Source organism: Hypanus sabinus, chromosome 1 (assembly GCF_030144855.1).
Source record: "Hypanus sabinus isolate sHypSab1 chromosome 1, sHypSab1.hap1, whole genome shotgun sequence".
NCBI lineage: Eukaryota > Metazoa > Chordata > Chondrichthyes > Myliobatiformes > Dasyatidae > Hypanus > Hypanus sabinus.
The window spans coordinates 116,067,275-116,088,662 of record NC_082706.1 but is presented as its reverse complement, the minus strand read 5'-3'; the positions used below and the strand labels follow the sequence as shown (position 1 = coordinate 116,088,662).

At 38.6% G+C, this 21,388-nt stretch overlaps 1 protein-coding gene across 3 annotated transcripts in view; it reads right to left on the bottom strand.

Moving 5' to 3' along the window:
• The window catches only part of LOC132397040 (KH domain-containing, RNA-binding, signal transduction-associated protein 3-like), a 222,965-nt gene that overhangs the window by 109,628 nt on the left and 91,949 nt on the right, over positions 1 to 21,388 (bottom strand). For all 3 annotated transcript variants that reach the window (XR_009513245.1, XR_009513247.1, XM_059975282.1), the window contains exons 4-7: positions 19,979 to 20,095; positions 16,864 to 17,010; positions 14,285 to 14,421; positions 12,838 to 13,021 (exon numbers count right to left, since the gene is read on the bottom strand). Coding sequence is in view for 1 of the 3 variants with exons in the window: in XM_059975282.1 (XP_059831265.1) it covers positions 12,838 to 13,021; positions 14,285 to 14,421; positions 16,864 to 17,010; positions 19,979 to 20,095 (585 nt within the window). In the remaining 2 variants the exon portion in view is untranslated. The remainder of the gene's footprint in view (positions 1 to 12,837; positions 13,022 to 14,284; positions 14,422 to 16,863; positions 17,011 to 19,978; positions 20,096 to 21,388) is intronic.

Sequence of the window (21,388 nt, the reverse complement as noted above, 5' to 3'; positions counted from 1 at the left end):
AAATTGTTCAAAATTCAACTAGGTTTATAAATTCTAGGTTATATCTCCCATTAAAAACAGAATATTTAAAAGTCTGTGGCAATTTATTTATAATTCTATGGGGAAAGAGTGAAGATCACTATCTTAAGAATCTTAAAACCATACTTCCAAAATGACTGGAGTTTCAGGACCCAAAGTCCACAGACAAATTAAAAATAGTATAATCCGTGGGCCTATCAGCTTCAATGGTAAGGACGGAGGTGTTGACCCTTTATATGATTTTAACCCATAAAGGATGGGAATGTATTGTTCAAATAGTCTCCAAAATTTATTGCTCATCACATCTTCAACTTGCAATCACAGCTCTAGTCGAGATGAGAAAGGTCCTTGTTAAAACATTGTCCAATATTTAGATATGAGAAAAGGTAGGATATAACGGGGTTATTTCTGCTGGAATTCAGCCGAGTGAAAGACACTTGACTGAAACAAAACACTGAAAATTCTTGAACAGGTTGAAGGAAACAGAATGCCTTTGCGTATGAGAGAATCTAAGGGTTACACCTTAAAAAGTCATACAGACTCATGGTGACTTCTTTTCTCCAAGGTCAGAAAATCTCTTCGCCCACCTAGAATTTAAACTGCCCAAAGATTTAGACAATTAAATTAACTTACAGAAATGTTTTGTCACGACTTAAAAAATTTACTTTTCAAAAAAATTACAAATTGAACAAGGGTGTTGTTGGCAAAGCCAGCATTCAATGCTCATCACTAAATGCCCTGCTAGACATCAAACTCAGAACTCGTGAAGTCAAATTTTGATAGGGCATAAAGTAAATGTCAGGGACCTTGGGAGTGTTGATGTACAGGAACACCTGGGATGGAAGGCCATAGCTCTATGAAAACTGTGACATGAGGCTAAGGTACTGAAAATATTCAAAGGCCAAAGGATTGAGTGCAAGAGGTGGAACATCAAGTTGCAGTTCCACAAAAAAATGATAATATTCCAAATATAATCTAATAACTTACTTGTGTAGCTTGCAACATGATATTCCAATTTTTTTAAGAATATAGTCTATACCTCAGCCTATGAAGTCAGCATGCCTTATGCTTTCTTCATCACTTTGCCTACCTAGGTATCATATTGTTAGCCATACTAGAGAAAGACTGGTAGCAATAGATTCACCAAGATATCTGCAGTAATGTAAATTGACAAAACCATAAGACATAGGAGCAGAGAGGCTTCATTATAAGGAGAGATTATAGATAGGCTGAATTTATTCTACAGAGCAATATTGATCTAATGCAGGGAATTAGGGATTTGCCTAGATAAGCACCACAGTTGGAATGAACAATATGGACTGAAAAGGACCCTCTCCTGTACTGTATGATTTGTCAACCAATAGCACAGATGGCACGTCAAAGCTTCCAGACCAATATCTCTGCAGGGATGGTTTTTGGAACTATGGGGGTAGGTTTATATCAAATCAGGAGATCGATAACTAGAAAGAAGCAGTAGTGTATCCAAAACATTGGAAGTAATAGTCAGAGTTACAGTAAAAAAAATTACAACTCTATGACAGTAAATGAGGTGCTGGAAAAGCTTTAAAGCTCAACTTTAAAAAAAACTTCAGGAGAAGAAAGCTGCATGGGATTATGATAGTTCAAACTGCAAAGGATGAGTGGGAAAATTCAGCATCAGTATCAGGTTTAATATCACTGGAATACGTCGTGAAAATTGGTGTCTTTGCAGCAGCAATATATAAAACAGTGAATTACACTAAGTTTCTATATAAAATACACCCTATCCTTGTTATATGCGAGGGATATGCTCCTTGCAGTTGACGCATAGTATGGAAAACTCATAATGTGAATAATTATTTAAATGGAGAAAATTAGGATGCATTTTGGAGGGCTTCCTAAATGTTTTATCTGTAATTTATTCACAATTTCATACCAATACAACACAAAAGCAGTACTGCAAGGCAACATTCGTATTATATTTCATCAATTTAAGGTAATATTCAACATAATAAATTATAGAAAGTTAACCTGATGCAGTCTTTTCATCCTTACTTATGTAAGTGCATTTCGGCATACGCTTCCAAAAAAGCCTGGTCTTTTCTGCATTAAACACGTGCTTTGGTGTGATGCCTAACTCAGCCCGCAAATGCAAAGGGTAGCATTCAGCAGCTTCGTGGTCAGCACTAGCTTGCTCACCACGCACAGATAAGTTGTGAAGCCTGTGATGATTAACAAACTTAGAAAACCATCCCCTACTTGTATTAAAGCTAACAATATCCTCACTAGCCTCTGAACAAAGGTGAACATAAATTTCCAAAGCTTTAACATGAAGATGATCGGAACTGAGTGTCGTTTTTTCCTTTGTTTCATGCTCAATGTACAAACTCAACATTTTCTCCATTTTTGTCATAATTGGGTTATGCACTTTGGTAACAATCTTTGAAGACACTTGTCATGAATCAATCACTGCACTTTTAATTTTCTCAGCATTTTTCTTTATGTTTCTGATCCTGGGCTCACCTGGGCCGAAGTAGCATCCCAGAGCTGTGTTACCTTCACCTGACGCGGCCCTGTTTATAATTTCCAACCTTTTTCCCCCAAGTGTTAAGCGGTTCTCCGTCACTTGGCTGATGGTCCAGGACTTGACATACGACGCTTTAAGAGCGCAAGATCACACATCCACAGGCTGTCAAAACCAATGTGAGACTGTGGTGGGAGAGAGACTGTGAAGCACGTGCATGTGACTTGTATTGGCGGGAAAGTGGTGCTTCTCATCCCAAAAGCCTCGCATAACTATGAGTTTTGGATGCATATAAGAAGTTGGTATAAATAGGATTGACGCATAACTGCGAATCTGCATTGTCTGAAGACACATATAACAAGGATAGGGTGTAGTTAAGTTAAATAAGCAGTGCAAAAATAGAAATAAAATAGTAATAAGGTAATGTTCATTGGTTCAAAGTCCATTCAGAATTCGGATAATAGATGGGAAGAAGCTGTTTCTGAATCATTGAATGCGCGCATTCAGGTGTCTGTACCTCTTTACTGATGGTAGCAATGAGAATAAGGAATGGCCTAGGTGATGGGGATTTTTAATGATGGATGTTGCCTTTGAGGCATTGCTCCTTGAAGATGTCCCGGGTACTACAGAGGCTAGTGACTATGATGGAGCTCATAAATTTACAAGTCTCTGCAGTTTATTTCAATCCTGCGCAGCAGCTTTCCCACTACCACCCCACAGCAGACGGTGATGCAGCCAGTTAGAAAGCTCTCCATACAGCATCTGTAGAAATTTGCGAGCATCTTTTGTGACATATTGAATCTGCTGTAGTGCCCTTTTTTTGCTGCATCAATATGTTGGGTCCAGGATAGATCCTCAAAGATGTTGACACCCAGGAATTTGAAATTACTCAGTATTCCCACTTCTGATTCCTCAACGAGAACTGGTGAGTGTTCCCTCATCTTACCCTTTCTGAAGCCCACAATCAGTTCTTTGGTCTTACTTAATTTGAATGCTTCAACTTCACTGTTACTGTGAAACCACTCAACTAGCTGATATATTTTGCTCCTGTATACCCTTTCATCATCATCTGAAATTCAGCCAATAATGGTTGCAACCCAGCAAATTTGTAGATGGCATTTAAACTGTGCATAGCCACACAGTCATGGGTGCAGAGAGAGAATAAAACACTGGACTATGTACACATCCCTGAGATGCCCTAGAGTTGATTGTCAGAGAGGTGCAGGTATATTTCCAATCAGCACAGATCGGTCAGGAAGTTGAAGATCCAGCTGCAGAGGAAGGTACAAAGGCCTAGGTTCTGGAACTTTTCGATCAGCTTCTTCCCATCTACCATTCAAATTCTGAATGGACATTAAACTCATGAACATTACCTTACTACATTGATAGGAGCACATTGTAAGAACAATTGTGTTAAACGCTGAGCTGTAATCAATAAGCAGCCGGACAGTGGTACTTGATTTGTCCGGGTGATCCATGACTGAAGTAGAGTCAATGAGATGGCATCCACCATAGACCCATTATGATGATAGGCAAATTCAATGGATCCAGGTCCTTGCTCAGACAGAACGTACTTCCTGAATATACTCATGAAATAAAGAGAATATGGCAATGAAAGAAGTAGACAGAATGGTAGTAGAAGTATTGATTAGGCAGAATCTTGTGGAGTAGATAGTAAAGGTGATCTGGAAAGGCAAGTGCCAAATTTGTTTACTTGGGCAATCGGTTAAATCAAGTCAGCCGCTTATTTTGGACAACATTTAAAGAACAAAAACTAATTGAGAAAATAGGTGGCATTTTGTTTATTTGGGCCACCATGCTACCTAGTTGGAACAGGAGACTGCTGTAAAACAATTTTGTAACTAGCATCAGTCATGTGCACTTGTGTAGCCGTCAAGACACCAACACTGTGCTTAGTGTAATTTTAAATAGCATTAGCTGTGTGTTTATATTCAAAAAGATTTTTGTCACTGATAGCTGGTGAAAAATAAGCAGCAAAACAATTAAGAAATGTTTTACACATTGTTGTTTCAAGCATTCAAGTTAGAAACTACAAAAAATTAGAAGGTATCAACAATCACCTTAAATGTTGCAATGGAAATGAATATTTGGAGATGCAATAGTCAAAACGAAAAAATTCTATGAAGGCTGTCCATTATTTGCACTAGGTGCCTGTGCTGATCTTGTTCATTTACAGTTAATCAAGCATAGTCAAGATGGCTTTGTGCAAGGTAAATTATGTCTAACCAGAGTTTTTTTAAGGAAGTTACCAGAAAAGATGTTGAAGGCAAGGCAGTGGATGTTTGTCTACATGAATTTTAGCAAGGCTTTTAACAAGGTCTAGCATGGGAGGTAGGTTAAGAAGTTTCAGTTGCTTGGCATTCAAGATGAGATAATAAATTAGATACTGGCTTCATGGAAGAAGCCAAAGTGCTTGTAGATGATTGCTTCTCAGACTGGAGGCCTGTGACTAATGGTATGCTGCAAGGATTGGTGCTGGGATTGTTGTTGTTTGTGATCTGTATCAATGATCTGGATGATAATGTGGTAAATTGGATGAGTAAAATTGCAGGTGACATCAAGAATGAGGGTGTAATTGACAGAGAAGTGGTCACCAACCTTTTTAAGCCCAAGATCCCCTACCTTGGCCTTAGTGAAAGGCAAGATCGACCTACTAAAGGTGAGATGAGGAAACTTCTCCCTGCTGACAAGCCCCCAAAAGTCACTGTCCCCTGATCTTGCTTTAAGCTCGATGTCATTTTGCAAATCAATTATTTCCATTTCATATCAAATACTTGCTGGAATTTGTCTGCTATCTGTTTTATATCGATTGCCAGAAATGGGTTTGAAATACAGTGAATCCCCAATTTTACACAAATTTGGATATAATGCGATGAGTCATTGGACTCCATAACTAGAGCACCGGTGAAGGCAAGTGTACCGGTTCTCGAGCCACAACAAGATGATAATGAAGAGCCTCCAACCGCACCCCCAGAAGTGTCTGAAGCCATTGAACACGTTGAGACTACCCTCTGTTGGCTGGAGACTTAGGAGGTGGACCACAAAAAAGAACCTCCAACTGAGAAGCATTCTAGATCTTGCTCGCAGCCTATGACATGCTACTTTCAAGCAAGGAACACTCGATCACTTTTTTGAAGAAATAAACTATTAATGATGATCGCTAATATTCTTGAATGTTTTTGTTGTTTTGAGTATCAAAAAGCTTTACTAAAAATAAATTTGTGTTTTAATTTCTACAGTGACAACAACGATTTATTTGTGGAATTCTTTAATTCAAAGGTAATTTACTTGCCAGAAGGTAAATGTGCAAAAAACAGGTCATATAGGGCGAAAATAGCGGTGTTTTAGGATGTTAGGTCAACAATGGGTCAGTTTGAACGCTGATTTTCTTGAACCCAGATTTAGCGCAACCCCGCTTTTTTCGCGATGACATTTTATGGACCCAAACAATTGCATTATAACAATATCTTTCATGACATTTAACTCCCCGAAACACCGCCGAAATCTATTGCCAGTTTGTCTAGATAAGCACAGTACTGCTCCAGGCGAAAAGCATTTTTTTCCTTGATGGCCTGTAACATTTTGGGAAAGTGCTGGGAAAGTGTGTCAGCCTCCCGTTCTTTAAATTTGAAATCCAACTAGCGAGCTTGGCCTTAAATACATTTACTGCGGTTATCATGTGGGGCAGGCATCTGTCTTTTCCCATGAGCTCATTGTTAAGTGCATTTAATTTAGGCATTAGGTCTGTCAGAAACCCTAAATCCAGTAGTCACGCATCAAATGACAGTTCCTCGTTTCTTGTCAACAGAATAGTCTTTATCTCAGGCAGCAAGTCAACAAATCGTTGCAGCATTTTGCTGTGACTCACCACTGAACATCGGGATCTACTGGGAAAGTCTCAAAGATCAACCGGTCAATCGCGATCGACCGGTTGGCAACCACTAACATACAGGAAGACTATCAAAGCTTGTCACCGGATTTGAACAAGCAGGTGAAATGAGCTCAAAAATGGCAGAAGGAATTTAATGCAACAAGTGTGAGGTGTTGCACTTTGGGAGAACCAATCAGGGTAGGTTTTATACAGTGAACAGTAGGACACCGAGTGCAGTTGAACAAAGAGATCTGGGAATACAGGTCCACAATTCCACAATACCTGTGGTTCCACAGGTAGATAGGGTAATAAAGAAAGCTTTTGGTACATTGATCTTCGTTAAATCAACGTATTGAGTACAGCAGTTGGATTGTTATGCTGAAATTATATAAAACTTTATACAAAAGCTTAAGGGGAACATGAAGGGAAACTTATTCACTCAGAGGGTCATGAGAGTATGGAATGAGCTGCCAGCACAAGTAGTCCATGTGAGCTCAATCTCATCATTTAAGTTTAGGTAGAAACTACAATTAGAGGTCAAGGGTGAAAGATGAAATGTTTAAGGGGAACATGAGGAAACTTCTTCACTCAAGAGGGTGGTGAGGGTAGAATGAGCTGCTAGTATAAATAGTGAATGTAGGGTTGATTTCAACATTTAAGAGAAATTTGGATAGGTATATAGATTGCGGTGGGGGGGCATGGAGGGTTATGGTCCAAGCACAGGTCAACGTGACTATGCAGATTATTGGTTCAGCATAGACTAGATGGGGCCAAGAGCCTGTTTCTGTGCTGTAGTGTTCTACGACTGTGACTCTAAAAGAACACAGTAACGTACACTGGATGAATTCCTTGGTGATAACTATCAGGAACTAATGCAAGTTTTATAGTACTGTAGTAGTATCAGTAGTGCTCCAATTTGTTCTGTATTTCAATTAAATAGGTAATTTGTTACTCAGACAGTTGTTTGCCTTTTGTTTTATACCTTTTTGAATATATCCATGAAACTTTAGCTAACTGGGGCAGCTGCTTAATTGATCTAAAATGTACTGGTCCCTATGTGTCCCAATTGACCAGGCTCTTTTGTTTTCTCCCTCCCTCTAGCTGCCTTCATTGATCTATAAACCAGATGGCTCTGTAAACAGTATAATCTGGATAAGTCTGGCCTCAACACCATCAGGGATAAATTTCCATTGTTATTTCCATCCCTTCTCCATTCTGCGACCCCCAACTTGTTTTTGTACTTTGAAGAATCTTCCCTGAAGCACATTTCCAAATTTCTAGTTTGTCTTGTGAGTGTGCACTTGTCAAGTGAGTGTACAACTTGGCTAGGAACATTAAAAATCGTGGGAAGCATGACCAAGCTGTAAAACAAAACTGATTCTGGAGTTTATAAACTCCAGTTTAGTCAGGGCAGTCAGCTGCAGCCTGATATCATATGGAGCAAATCCAATTGGCTGCAGACTAGTTCCTATGATAGAGTGAATGTCAGATAATAACAAACTTGATCAGGCACTTCAGTTCAGGAGAGTTAAAACACACTAGTCTTGGATTTTGACCAAGACTAGAGGGGGAAAATCCACATTTGTTGCTTTCATTAAATTTTTTTTTTTAAGTAAATTATCAAAAATAGATTGGTACCTTCACACACTTGGAGCTGCGCCCTTTGACGCTCCTTGGTTATGTAACTGGCATAGATTTTCAAATATATTAAAACATACACAGCGTCACAATAGAAGCAAATTACATTGACGAAACTGAATACAATCACAAGATGAACAAAACTAACTGACTGATGTTATCAAAAATGTAGGAATTATTTATACAGTTACAATCCAATTATATGTGCTTCTCTTTCTAAATATTATGTGGCATTAAAAATCTTACTTGTGTATAGAGGTACAAAATCTTACTTGGGTATAGAGGTACTTCCTTACTAATGGAACTTAAAACACTTTATCCCAAGCATCTAGATGTAAAAAAATATCAGTGTTCAAATAGTTCTTAAAACTTGTGTAGTCACTTTTAAATTCTACTGATCTTAAATATGAAAATATACTATACCTTTGCCACATTTTTACTGAAACCATGAAAATCAGTAACTAGTGGGGTACCATAGGGATCAACATTAAGGTCTCCACTATTTACAATCTATGTAGGTGACTTGGATGAAGTTGACAAGTGCAGTGTAACCAAATTTGCTGATTATTTAAAAAAAAAGATGGGTTAGCACATTGAGGATACAGAGCTTGCAAAGGAAGGAATGTTAAGAAAATGGTCAAGTTATCAAATGCAATATAGTGTAGACAAAAATGAGGTCATCTACTTTGGAAGAATGAACAAAAAGCAAATTAGAATTCAAATTTAAACATTTGTGAAATGTTGGGCTCCAATCACATGAATCACAATGCAAGTATGCAGGTACACTGAATAACTGGAAAGGCTGGCCTTTTTATAAGGAGTAAGGAGTATTAAACAGGGAAGTACTGATGCTGCTTTGAGGACACTGACAAAAATGCACCTGAAGTAGTGCATACTGTTTTGGTCTCTACATTTAAGGAATAATGTACGTGCTGAATGTACTTTAAGGTTCACTTGGCTCTTATCTGGGATGAAATTGTAAATGGACAGGCCAAGCTAAAACTCACTGGAGTTCTGAAGAATAAGAGATGAACTGACTGGAACATAAAAATTTGATAGGGATTGACAGTGTAGATATTGGACATTTTTTCTGTATTGGAGTACATAGTTTGAACTAGGATGCATAGTTTAAGAATAAGGCATCCATTTCAGATGGAAAAAAGGAGGAATTTGTTTACTATGACAGAGTTATTGATTGTATTCAAGGATGTAAGTGACATATTTAAACAAAGGCAACTAAAAAGAACTGAGGAGAGAATAGGAAAGCCCAGCACTATCTTTAAATAGCCATCTCCTCCTGCTCCTTATGCTCTTATTATAATTAGATACAAACTATGTTTTGTCCATTTGCCAGTAACGAACAACAGAACAGTACTGATGCATGTGACAAGAAGCTCAACTTTGACTTTGAATCTAGAGATATAGCTTATTTGCCCTAATAGTGTACACGCTGAAAAAAAAACAAAAATTAGCTAGTGCAGCATTTTCTTCAACCCTTCAAAAAGATTTTCACTATCTTACAGATGTAAGAGAGGATTGTGACATCAGATGAAGGGATTGTAATCAAAGCCATATTTACCCCACGTCCTTCTCACCAACAAACAGTCAAAGAACATTTCTTTCCAACACATATGACTCAACCTTTTGAGGTGGCTGGACTGGAGAGGATGGCTATTGGGGGAGGGCAGAGGAATGGAGTTGAAGGGGGAAAATAAGTCAGGCATATTGAATGATGGAGCAGATTTTACAAGCTCAAAAGCCTAATTCTGTTTCAAAGTACTATGGTCTGAACAACCCATATTAATATCAAACTGCGGCAGTAAATACTATGTTTACTCTGCTAACATCAAGCAGCTGCAGATAATGGTGTTAATGTCTACCTCTTGCTATTCAGCAAATCAGGAAATCAAGAGCCCTCAGGAGAGGGGAGTGAGGAGAGAGGAGTTCATTAGTTAAGGGTGTCCATTGCCAGGAATAATATATGGGTCTGGGAATTTTTCCATGCAGTCATAACCTGTTAAATTCAAATTCTACTTTTGGTAGTAGCACTCTTACTAACAAATCAGGAAACAAATCTGAGATCCCAATCTATAAAAACTGGAGGATGCAGATGCCAGTAATCTAAAACATAACCAGAAAATAATGGAAGAACTCAATTGAACAGGCAGCATCCATTAGAGAAAAGAAAATAGTCAATTTTGCAGTTAGTGATTGCTCATCAGAAATTATTAAATACTGACATGGATGCTACCTTACCCACTGAATCCATTATCAAGGAACCCCCCCCCAAGCATTTAGGACATGTTTTCTTCTCACTGCAGCCATCAGGAAGGTGGAACAGGAGACTCAGGACTTGCAACACCTGATTCAGGAACCGTTATTACCCCTTAAGGGATAACTTCACTCAATTTCACTTGCCCCATCACTGAAATATTCCCATAATCTATGGACTCACTTACAAAGACTCTTCATTGCATGCTGTTGAGATTTATTGCTTATTTATTATTTTTATTATTTCTTCTTCTCTCTGTTTTTGTATTTGCAGTTCGTTGTGCTTTGCATACTGGTTGTTCACTCTGTTGGTGCGATCTTTCATTGACTCTATTGTGGTTATTAGATTTAATGAGCATGCCCGCAAGAAAATGGAAAAGAATCTTAGGGTGGTATATGGTGGTATTTATGTATTTTGCTAATATATTAACTTTGAACTTGAAATTTGAAGTTAGAAAGACATCCAATGATATAGCAATTTACATACCCCAGGGCAATGCAAAAGACTTTACACTCAAGTAGTTATGAAGTGAAGTTAATGCTAAAAAGTGTTTATTTATTTATCGATACAAGAATAGGCACTTCCAACCCTTCGAGCCATGTTGCCCCAGCAACCCGCACCAAAAACCCAATTAACACTAATCTAATCACAGGAGCTTTTGGAATGCCCATATTTTTCATTATCTTGACTAATATTTATCCATTAATCTCTACCAGTGCAGTGTATTAGCTTATCAATATTACATTGCTATTGTAATATTATGATCATCTTGGCTCACTTCATGCATCTAATGAAATTTCTAACATTGAAATGGGGTAATACAAAAAAAACTCAGTCTTATATTTAGTTGTTTCTCTTTTCAGAACTAAATTACAATGTAGCCCAAGTCCTCAGTTCTTTTAAAAATCTTAAACTATACCAGAAGGCATGGATTTAAGGTGACAGGAGTTAAATTCAGGGGAAATGTATGGGGCAATACATAGTGGTGGGTGCCCGGAATGTGCTGCCTGAGGTAATGGTGGAAGCAAATATGATATTGGTGTTCAAGAAGTTCTTAAACAGGAACATGTGTAGGAAACGGAAAGGAACGACATTCTGTAGGCAGAAGGCAGGCGATTGTGGGTCGCTGCGCCTGCTCTTGTGCTGTGCTGTTCTATAGCCCATATGGTGCATCCTTGAAGATTATCTACCACAAACAACTCTCAGTGGTAGAAGTGTATCAAAGTGCAAACTAAATTATCAAAGTACATATATGTCATCATATACAACCCCAAGATTCATTTTCCTGCCGGCATACTCAGTAAATTGAAGAAACATAACAGAATCAATGGAAGACCCCACCAAACAGGACAGGCAAACAACTATTGTGCAAAAGACAAGAAAAACTGTGCAAATACAAAAGAAATAATAATAAATATTGAGAAAGTAAGATTAAGAGACCTTGAAAGGGAGTCCATAGGTTGTAGGAACAGTTCAATGATAGGGTGAGTGAAGATATCCTCACTGATTCAGGAATCTGATAATGGAAGGGTAATAATTGTTCCTGAATCTGGTAGTTTGAATCCTGAGGCTCCTGTACTTTCTTCCTGATGGCAGCACGCAGAACAGAGCAAGATAGGGGTCCTTGATGATGGATGCTGCTTTCCTGTGACAGTGCTCCATGTAAATGTGCTTAAAGGTGGGGAGGATTTTACCTGTGAAGGACTGCTTTTTCTACTGTTTGTCGGATTTTCCATTTAAGGGCATTGTTGTTTTCATACCAGGCCGTGATGCAACCAGTCACTATACTCTCCAGCACACATCTATAACAGTTTCTTAAAGTTTTAGATGTCTTGCTGAATTTTTCCAAACCTCTAAGGAAGTAGAGGCACTGCCATGCTTTCTTCGCAATTGCACTTACATGCTGGGCCAAGGACTAGCCAAACTTCAATGCCTGTATTGTACGATTTTTACCAGTATCTTAAGATATAGGATATTTAATTACTGTGGGAATATCTAAACATTTAAATTTAAACATGGAAACTCAAAGGGTCGAGTACTTTCTGAATTAATTGACTTATGACACTTTTTAAAAGTTGCAAATGATTAGCTGCTCATTAATGTTTTTTTTAAGAAGTGAGCTCAATTCACCAGCAATCTTCCCAAAGTATAAAATGAGAAAGCAGTTCTTAAAAACTTAGTGTCTGTTAGCAGATGAAATTGGTCACAATGGAGATGTTCATCCATGCAAATCAGGCATTCTAGATGAGAAGAATCTGAGGCACATTCAGCAATCATACAGCGCTTTCTTCTCGTCCCTGTTAAGGTTATGGCAATACGGTTTATATTTTTCCTGTTTAAACTGATTCGTCCACTTTATTATTCTTAAATGTTGTCAAACTGGGGAGAGGCTCATGATGCATTTTGTTATTGTTGCTAAGCAATTAATCTGTTATAGGATTACTGACTCCCTGCTAGATGTTTACAGCTTATTTACAATCTTCATTCCATTATCACACAAAATGATTTACTTACATATTCCCCATATGCAGAATCTTGTACAGGGGGTGGTGGTGGTCTATAACCTGCTGCTCCTCTTGCTCTTGGTGCAGGAACTCCTCGTCCTCTAGATCCAGGACCTCGACCAGGAGGTGCTCCTCTGGGAACGGGCCCTGATCGTGGAACTGCAGATGTGGGGGGAGGAACTCCACCACGACCTCTGAAAATAGCACAAAAAGGAAGAGCCATTAAAAGAAAGCAAATACAAACAACTTATCAATTTCTCAAACTCCTGGTAACTGTCTCCCCTTCACCATTCCCATCTCTCACCTTATCTCCATATCTGCCCATCACCTCCCTCTGGTGCTCCATTCCCCTTCTCTTTCTTCTATGATCTTCTACCCTCTCCTCTCAGATTCCACCTTCTCCAGCCATTTCCTTTGCCAACTTTACCTGACCCCTCCCCATCTCCAGGTTTCACCTATCACCAACTACCTTGAACTTACTCCTCCCCTCCGCCCACCGTCTTGCTCTAACTTCCTATCTTTTTTTCTAGTCCTGATGAAGGGTCTCAGGCTGAAATATTAACCATTTATTCTTTTCTATAGATGCTTCTGGTCTGCTGAGTTCCGCCAACATTTTATGTGTTGCACACATTCTCCTCATTTGCTCCACTTCCCATAAATATATATATTTATTATCCTTTATTATCATGCTTCTACACTGCCATCAACACAGGTAATTCTAAACTTCTCCTTCCTGTGTATTACTGGCTCAACCACCCTTTGCTTGTCTTTCCCTATCAGTAGCTTACTGAGAAAAGGAGTTTGGTTTAAAGGAGACCAATATTCGGAACATTTAGCATTTTTATAAGCTTCAATTAGTCTTAAAAGTATATTCCCTAACAATGTTCACAACTTACTGTAAATCATTCATGCAACATCAGTCTTCGTAGTTTTTTTAGTTACAGAATCAAGGTTGTACAGTACAAAAACATGCACCTTGGCCCACTACTTTGTCTATATTAATCTTGCCTGCTTGCACCAATTCCCTAATCCGCTAAGCCTTACTTATTCAAGTACCTTGCAAGATGTTCCTTATATTTTATTGCTTTATCTGCCTCCATCTTGAAGAGAAAGGCAAGTGAAGTTTATCGACAAACAGGCTACCAAGCATAGTGATGGAAACAGATATGATAATGACATTTAAGAAAGTGAAAATGACATATTCACCTGTCTAAATGAATATGCAATGGGAATAGGAAAATATGATCAGGTACAGGCAGAAGCAGTTTAGTTTAATTCAGCACTGTGTTTGGTACAGGCAGTGGGCCAGGGTCTTTCCCTGTGCTGTTCCAAGTTTTATGTAAAATTTAATATTGATGAACAGTCAAAACATCTGAGAATGTATAACTGATTCTGAAATTAAGTTAAAAATCAGCATGACACAAGCTATACTACTAGACTAATATATTTATTCACACCTGGTTAAAGCTGGAACAATTGCTCCTCGGCCCCGCACTGGTTTCCCCCGAACCGCTGGAGTTTCTGGACTTTCTGGTGTACCATTCAGGTATGACAATTCCTGAAGCTGCTGTTGTCTAATTTCATCATTGTAATCCTGAAAACAAAGACACCCACAGATTATGAATATTATTATTACTTTAGAAAAGTAACTCAAGATGGTAATGGACAAACTTTTCTTAAAAACCTGTTTCAGATCCAATTTCATTCTTTAAGACCACTTATTTCCACTTTTGTGGTGTCAGTAGTTCACCTCCTCAAGTTCAAAGCTCAATGTACGCAAATCTAATGGAGACTGGAGACTGCCTGTCCTGGAGTTGGAGGACTGTCTGTGTGTGGGTTGTTGGGTGGGAGGGAGAGGAAAGAACGGGGCTTGTTTTGCTACCGTTGTTCTGTTGTTGTTGCTGTCGCTGCATGTGCTGTTCTGTTAACATTCTGGGCATGCCTCAGTATGTTGGCGCTGGTATGAGTGGGCAACACTTGCTGGCTGCCCTCAGCACTTCATTAGCTTGTGTTTGTTCTAATGCAAATGACACATTTTACAGTACATTTTGATACACATATGATAAATGAAACTGAAATATGATCTGATGGGTCATATTCACTTAACATTTGTCACACGGAGGTGTAATTGCCATTTAAACACTGTAATATGGCTGACTATACCAGTTAATTTCTAATAATGGTTTAAACATTTCCAAATGGCACCTGCAGAAAGAACTTTGAGGAAAAGATGGGCTTTGAGGAATGCCTTCTGCACCATACACAGGTGGTCTGAAAACATAAGAATGCTTTTGTCTGTCTTCTTGCCGTACAGGAAACCAAGCCAATTAATTAAACTGGAAATTGGACAATGAACTTATAGAAAGTAAACTCTAAATAACCTAATTCCCTTTGTTTCACCCACATCTTCACTCACTTTCTCTACTACTCAGACAAACTTAAATTTCTTCCTTTCATAGTTTTGTAGAAGGACCTCAGACTTGAAAGTTAATTTCGCTTTCCATTGATGATACTTGACTGGTGTTGTTTTTCCACATTAAAAACTGAGAGCATACCAGTCTGAATATTCATCCAACCATCACCATCCTGCCTTTCCCCATACACTCAAAATTTCATACTCTGGGTTTTTCCTCTTGAAACCCATCAGTCTTTTTGACCTAATATTTTCAGCGACCACATTTTGTGTGAAGGCTTTGGAGCTTTTTTCTCCATTGACTACATAGATGAATTCTTAGCCAGCCATATACTCCTTCACTGCCACTGGCACCAACTGCAGACGATCTCATTTAATCATTTTTTCTGGAACAGAGGTGGCCGACATATGCATATTTGTATCATATAATGGTGTGGCTATGATCAGAAGCAAGCTTTTTCATAATTCCTTTCAGATCTAATGGCTTTATTTCATACTGATAAACCGAAATCAAGGAATAAAACAGCTAGGTAATATGGAAAGGTTGATTAGAGAAACTAATCGTCTTCCTTTTTTAAAAAATCATTAATAAGACTGGAATCATTGAGAACAAGAAGCAACACTTCTTGCCAAGATTATCCTCAACACAAAGCACAAAGTATACTGCAGATGCTGTGGTCAGATCAACACATACAAACAAGCTGGATGAACTCAGCAGGTTGGGCAGCATACGTTGAAAGGAGCAGTCAACGTTTTGGGCCGAGACCCTTTGTCAGGACTGAAGAAGTAGGGGGCAGGGGTCTTTATGGGCCCTTTCAACTGCTCATTGACTTTCGTTGACTGCTCCTTTCAACGGATGCTGCCCAACCTGCTGAGTTCCTCCAGCTTGTTTGTATGTGTTGATTTATCCTCAACACTGGTGCCCTACATGGCTGTGTCTTCAGCCTCCTACTCTACACTTTATGTAACCTATCCTGATCAAACCACATGGATGCCCAGAAAGCTCACTATGTCTCTATTTCCTCAGGAAACTAATGAAGCTTGTCATGTCTCCTTTCACCCTCACCTATTTTTACCAATATTCCAGATAAATCACAGGTTTGTATGGTATCTGCTCTGTTACTGACTACAAGAAACTGCCGAAAGTTGCAGGCACAGCTCAGCAAATCACGGAAACCAGGTTCCCACTATGGACTCTGTTTACGTTTCTTGTTGCTTAGGTAAAGAACATGACATAACCAGAACCTCCCAACATGACATTCTCTTCTCCCTTCTCCCATCAGCAGGAAATTTAAAAATCCTGAAAGCACATGCCAACTGGCTCAAGAGTAAATTAAAAACTATTAAACAGAAGTAAAATAGCAACCAACAAAGATGTCCTTATTCTGCGCCTATTTAGCTAGCCATCCACTTTTGTTTTGTACAGACCCATTAGTTTGCACTTAATCGTATTATAATCAAACAGGCCTGATGGAATAGGTCTGTTCCTAAAGGGAATACCCTTCTTGTTTGTTGAACTGAATTAAATTTTTATAGCTCTCAAATACTTTTAGAGTTATGTGCTCAAATCACAATAATCAAAACAAAAATAAAATTAATGAGAATATCAATTTAAATACCAACCGGTATGAGGAATTTCTTTACTTCCTCTAGAGCATGTCCCATTCTAGCATAGGCCTCTGATGGTGGCGCAAATACTTCAATCAGTACATGCAAATCCTCATTAAGATGTGCATATTTAGATTCACCACTCTTCCGTAATTCCTCCTCCTGTTAAGTTCGAGACGTAGAAGAGAAAAAAATAATTTTCAAATGTCGGGTGAAGATTCTTCAGAATAACTGCTGACCACACTCCTTTCACACTAGCGTTTTATTTATTAAATTTTGGTATGTATATTGCAGCTGTCATTCTACACTCTCCACATCACTTACATTTTTTAGCAATAGCACCTGCCTTAAAACCCAAAGTTACTTGTTAGATGCATCCCTTTTATAATGAAAATGAATTTTAGAAAAGTGGAAAAACAATTAACTTAAATATACAAATATTTAGCAATTTGAAAACATTGAATGGCACAATATAGAAAGAGACCACTTGGCTACTGCACCCAAATTGGGACTGTTTACCAAATAATTTAAAGGGAAAGATACATTTTTCTGCCTCTAGTCAATCACAATATTTTCTCAATAAAACTGCGACTGCATCTAAAAGTACAATCTTGTTAGTGATATCCAAGAAACGCACTGAATATTTCTTCACAGAATGCTTGGATACAAGACTTTTCCAGCTGTTGAAACAACCTGCACAACCCTAAACATCACCTCAGTATAGCAATACTATGACCACTGCACACCAAGGGAAATTACATTTTTGTTCTAATTGGCTTCTTTCTTGTCAAAAATTGCGTAAATTATTGTTTTTTTTCTTATGAATGTTGTGTATCTGATTCTACGTGATACCTGTGACACTGCTGCAAGTAATTTTTTCATTGCACCTGTGCATAAAATCCACTTCAACTTTGAGAATATAGGCTCTGGTAGGCATCAGTAGTTCAACTCCTACGTACTATGGCAACATCCTTGCAACAGTCACACACAGCAGAGGAACAGTCCCTTCAGCCCACAATGCCCATGCCAAGCATATATTACTTGTTAACTTACAGTTAAAGCAAGATCCGAAAATGCTCAATTCTGACAGTGAAATTATCAAAACTAAGCCACCCAAGAATGAGTGTCACACATTTGATTTAAACACACATTTATTACACACCTGTGAAAGCTGCTAATAATCTTACTTCACAAAAACAAAGTACTATATGGAATTCTGCAGCACCTTTAATTTGGAATCTAGATAACAAATATTTACCTTGGAAAATTTAGCAGTAAACCCCAGCTGCTCCTTTATCCAACTGATAGAGGTTTAACCTGACTGGAAGTTTTCCTGAAAAGAACTAGACTCACCGAGCTTGTGAAGCAATTGGTACCCTTTTTAAAAAATAAATACAAGTACACTTCTTCAGAAGTCTTTGTAACACTTATTCGCAAAAAAATTGTATAATTTCTCCTTTGGGTGATAGTTGGGTGTAATGGACAGTTAGAAACCTGACATTCACTAACAGGAGACATCTTATCTCTACTGATAAAATATTCACCACTAAATAATTTCATCTCAAGGGAACTAGAGATAGGCAATTAAATGCTGGGTCAGCCTGCAAAGCTAATATCCTTGAGTTTTAAAAGCCTTCAGCTTCACATCCTAGCTTGAGAAAACTCCAAACGGCATGTGAGTCACTCTGCTAGCGGTCTATTCAATCAGAAGGCAGTAAACCCTTTGAATTGTCATGGGTTGTGAATCTTTCTTGATCGATCAGTGTTACAATGGTTGTAATCCAAAAACCACCATATCTGACCCTTATTGGAATTTATAGTCTATATCTATTCCAATCTGAAAAATTGCCCTGATTCAAAGAAAGGGTTCACTCGGTCCTCAAGTTTCACTCTACTAGTTGCTGCATCCAAAAAGTTATCATTCACCACTTCAGCCAGCTGCACTGAGATCTTACACGTCACATCTTCCCCCTTGGCATCAATTTCTGCTTTCTGCAGGGATCCCCTTTCTGCAATTGCTTAGTTACTCAGTCCTAACCATACATCCCTCCCGATGTGGCCTTTTATATATTGGTGAGACCCGACGCAGACTGGGAGACCGTTTCGCTGAACACCTACACTCTGTCCGCCAGAGAAAGCAGGATCTCCCACTGGCCACACATTTTAATTCCACTTCCCATTCTGATATGTCTATCCATGGCCTCCTCTACTGTCAAGATGAAGCCACACTCAGGTTGGAGGAACAATACCTTATATACCGGCTGGGTAGCCTCCAACCTGATGGCATGAACATTGACTTCTCTAACTTCCGTTAATGCTACTCCTCCCCTTCTTACCCCATCCCTGATATATTTAGCTTGTTTTGTTTTTTTTTTGTTTTTTCTCCCATTCCCTTTTTTCTCTTTCTCTCTGCCCATCACTCTTCCTGTTCTCCATCTCCATCTGGTGCTCCCCTCTCCCTTCCTTTCTCGCTAGGCCTCCCGTCCTACGATCCTTTCCCTTCTCTAGCTCTGTATCCCTTTTGCCAATCACCTTTCCGGCTCTCAGCTTCACTCCACCCCCTCCGGTCTTCTCCTATCATTTCGCATTTTCCTCTCCCCCTCCTACTTTCAAATCTTTTACTATCTTTCCTTTCAGTTAGTCTTGACGAAGAGTCTTGGCCTGAAACGTCGACAGTGCTTCTCCTTATAGATGCTGCCTGGCCTGCTGCGTTCCACTATCACTAATAATGTTAGGTCTCCCTACAAGTGATAATGCTTTCATAAAATACTGTAATGTCAACAACATTATCATTTGAACAACTAAAGAAATAAGTGACGATGTGGTACAAGAACACACTAAGGCTATTACGTTTAATTTCTTGCAATGGGTTGATTTTTAAATTTGACTCTCATGGTGACCCTCAACTTTCAAATTTTGTGCATGCAAGTTTAAAATCAAATCTCATGGGCTACAATCTTGACAAGCAGCTGTAGGGATTTTTTTAAAAACATAGTATGAATTATTCTTTCCCACTATAAACATACTCATTTATAATAAGCCAAGAGATACTGGCATGAGGATAAGAGGAACAAAGCTGAACAAGTTGAACTAACACTGTCGTTCTGTGCTACATATTTTTGAATCTTACCTTGGCTTTGTCTCGCATGGATCCTTTACCCAAAATGGACATTTTTGTCAGTGTTTCTTCCTGTAATCTCTTCAAAGAATTACCACGTGGGCCCAAAAGCTTACCAACAAAGTTAAACTACAAGCAATGAAAAAAAAACTTTTAAGACAATCACTGAAGAATAGTCTAAGCTTCATTTATTAACCATAACAAACTCTAGTTTCTCTATACAAAATAACAAACCTCAAAACTACTTGATACAAGTTACAGTTGTTATCTTTGTTTTGCCATTTCATCCACTTTACTGCATCACTTCCATACGTGAGAATTTTTTAAAATAATCACACCGGCAAGGATAAACATTCCAATCATGTAATATTTTTTAACATCAGCTCAGAGCAAAATCTATTTTAATATATTTTACTATAATGCAGTTTTTGCTATCATTATGCAACCAATAAATCTCAATAGTGGATTACGCATGGTTGTACAGGAGCTTCAAAGATTGAATAACCATTCCTCACTCTTAAGAAATCTTTTAGCTTCTACATTTCAAATTTTATACTTTAATAGGACTGGCGTTACTATTAGACCATATGATTATTTTATACAAACTGCACTAACATTCGCATACTATTTTATACACATTTCTTAGAAAGAAAATAATCGAATGCAATTAAATTACATTTCAAATTTAGTTGCTAGTGTTACGTCCGTAGCCCCCTCCTTTGTGAGAATCGCAAGATCACTTGTTGGGTTGGGAAAAGAGACGTGCAGGCTGGCTCGTTTCTCCGGCGATGTAAAGCTACGGAACATGGCCATTGTCTCTTGGATTGAGATGCTCTGCTACGTGAATGCCCTTGGGCAAAGTGGGCTGGTTGAGGGAGAGATTGCATCACCCCCAACATGATTGACATCTATGACCCTGCGAGTCAGAATAAAAGAGGGGCTGTAGGAACAACCCCTCAGACGCACCAGAAGAAACGTTAAGCGACCACGTAACAGCAGACGGTCATCGGAAACCAAGCCACGTGCGTTCAATTCCGTGGCTGGAATTGGTGGCTGAAGCCACGGGAAACGGCTTTTTAACTAACAACAGGGAAACCCGCTCCCCTGACTCAACGGATTGGCATCATAAAAGACTTGGGCAAGTTTAAACGCCTCCCTCTCTTAAACCCAAACCGCTGCAGCCTGAACGAACTAATGACTTTTATATTTCCATCGGACAATACATTATCCCCTAGACAACGATAGAGTTAAGTTTTATTGGTTATGATCATACCTGCGCTTTAGATTTAGTATTGACGACGTATATTATCTGTACGTTTGCATTAATCTTATTTTTGTGCCCCTTTATCAATAAATACTTTTAAAAATAGTACCATCAGACTTCAACGGACCTCTCTATCTTTGCTGGTAAGTGATCCAGTT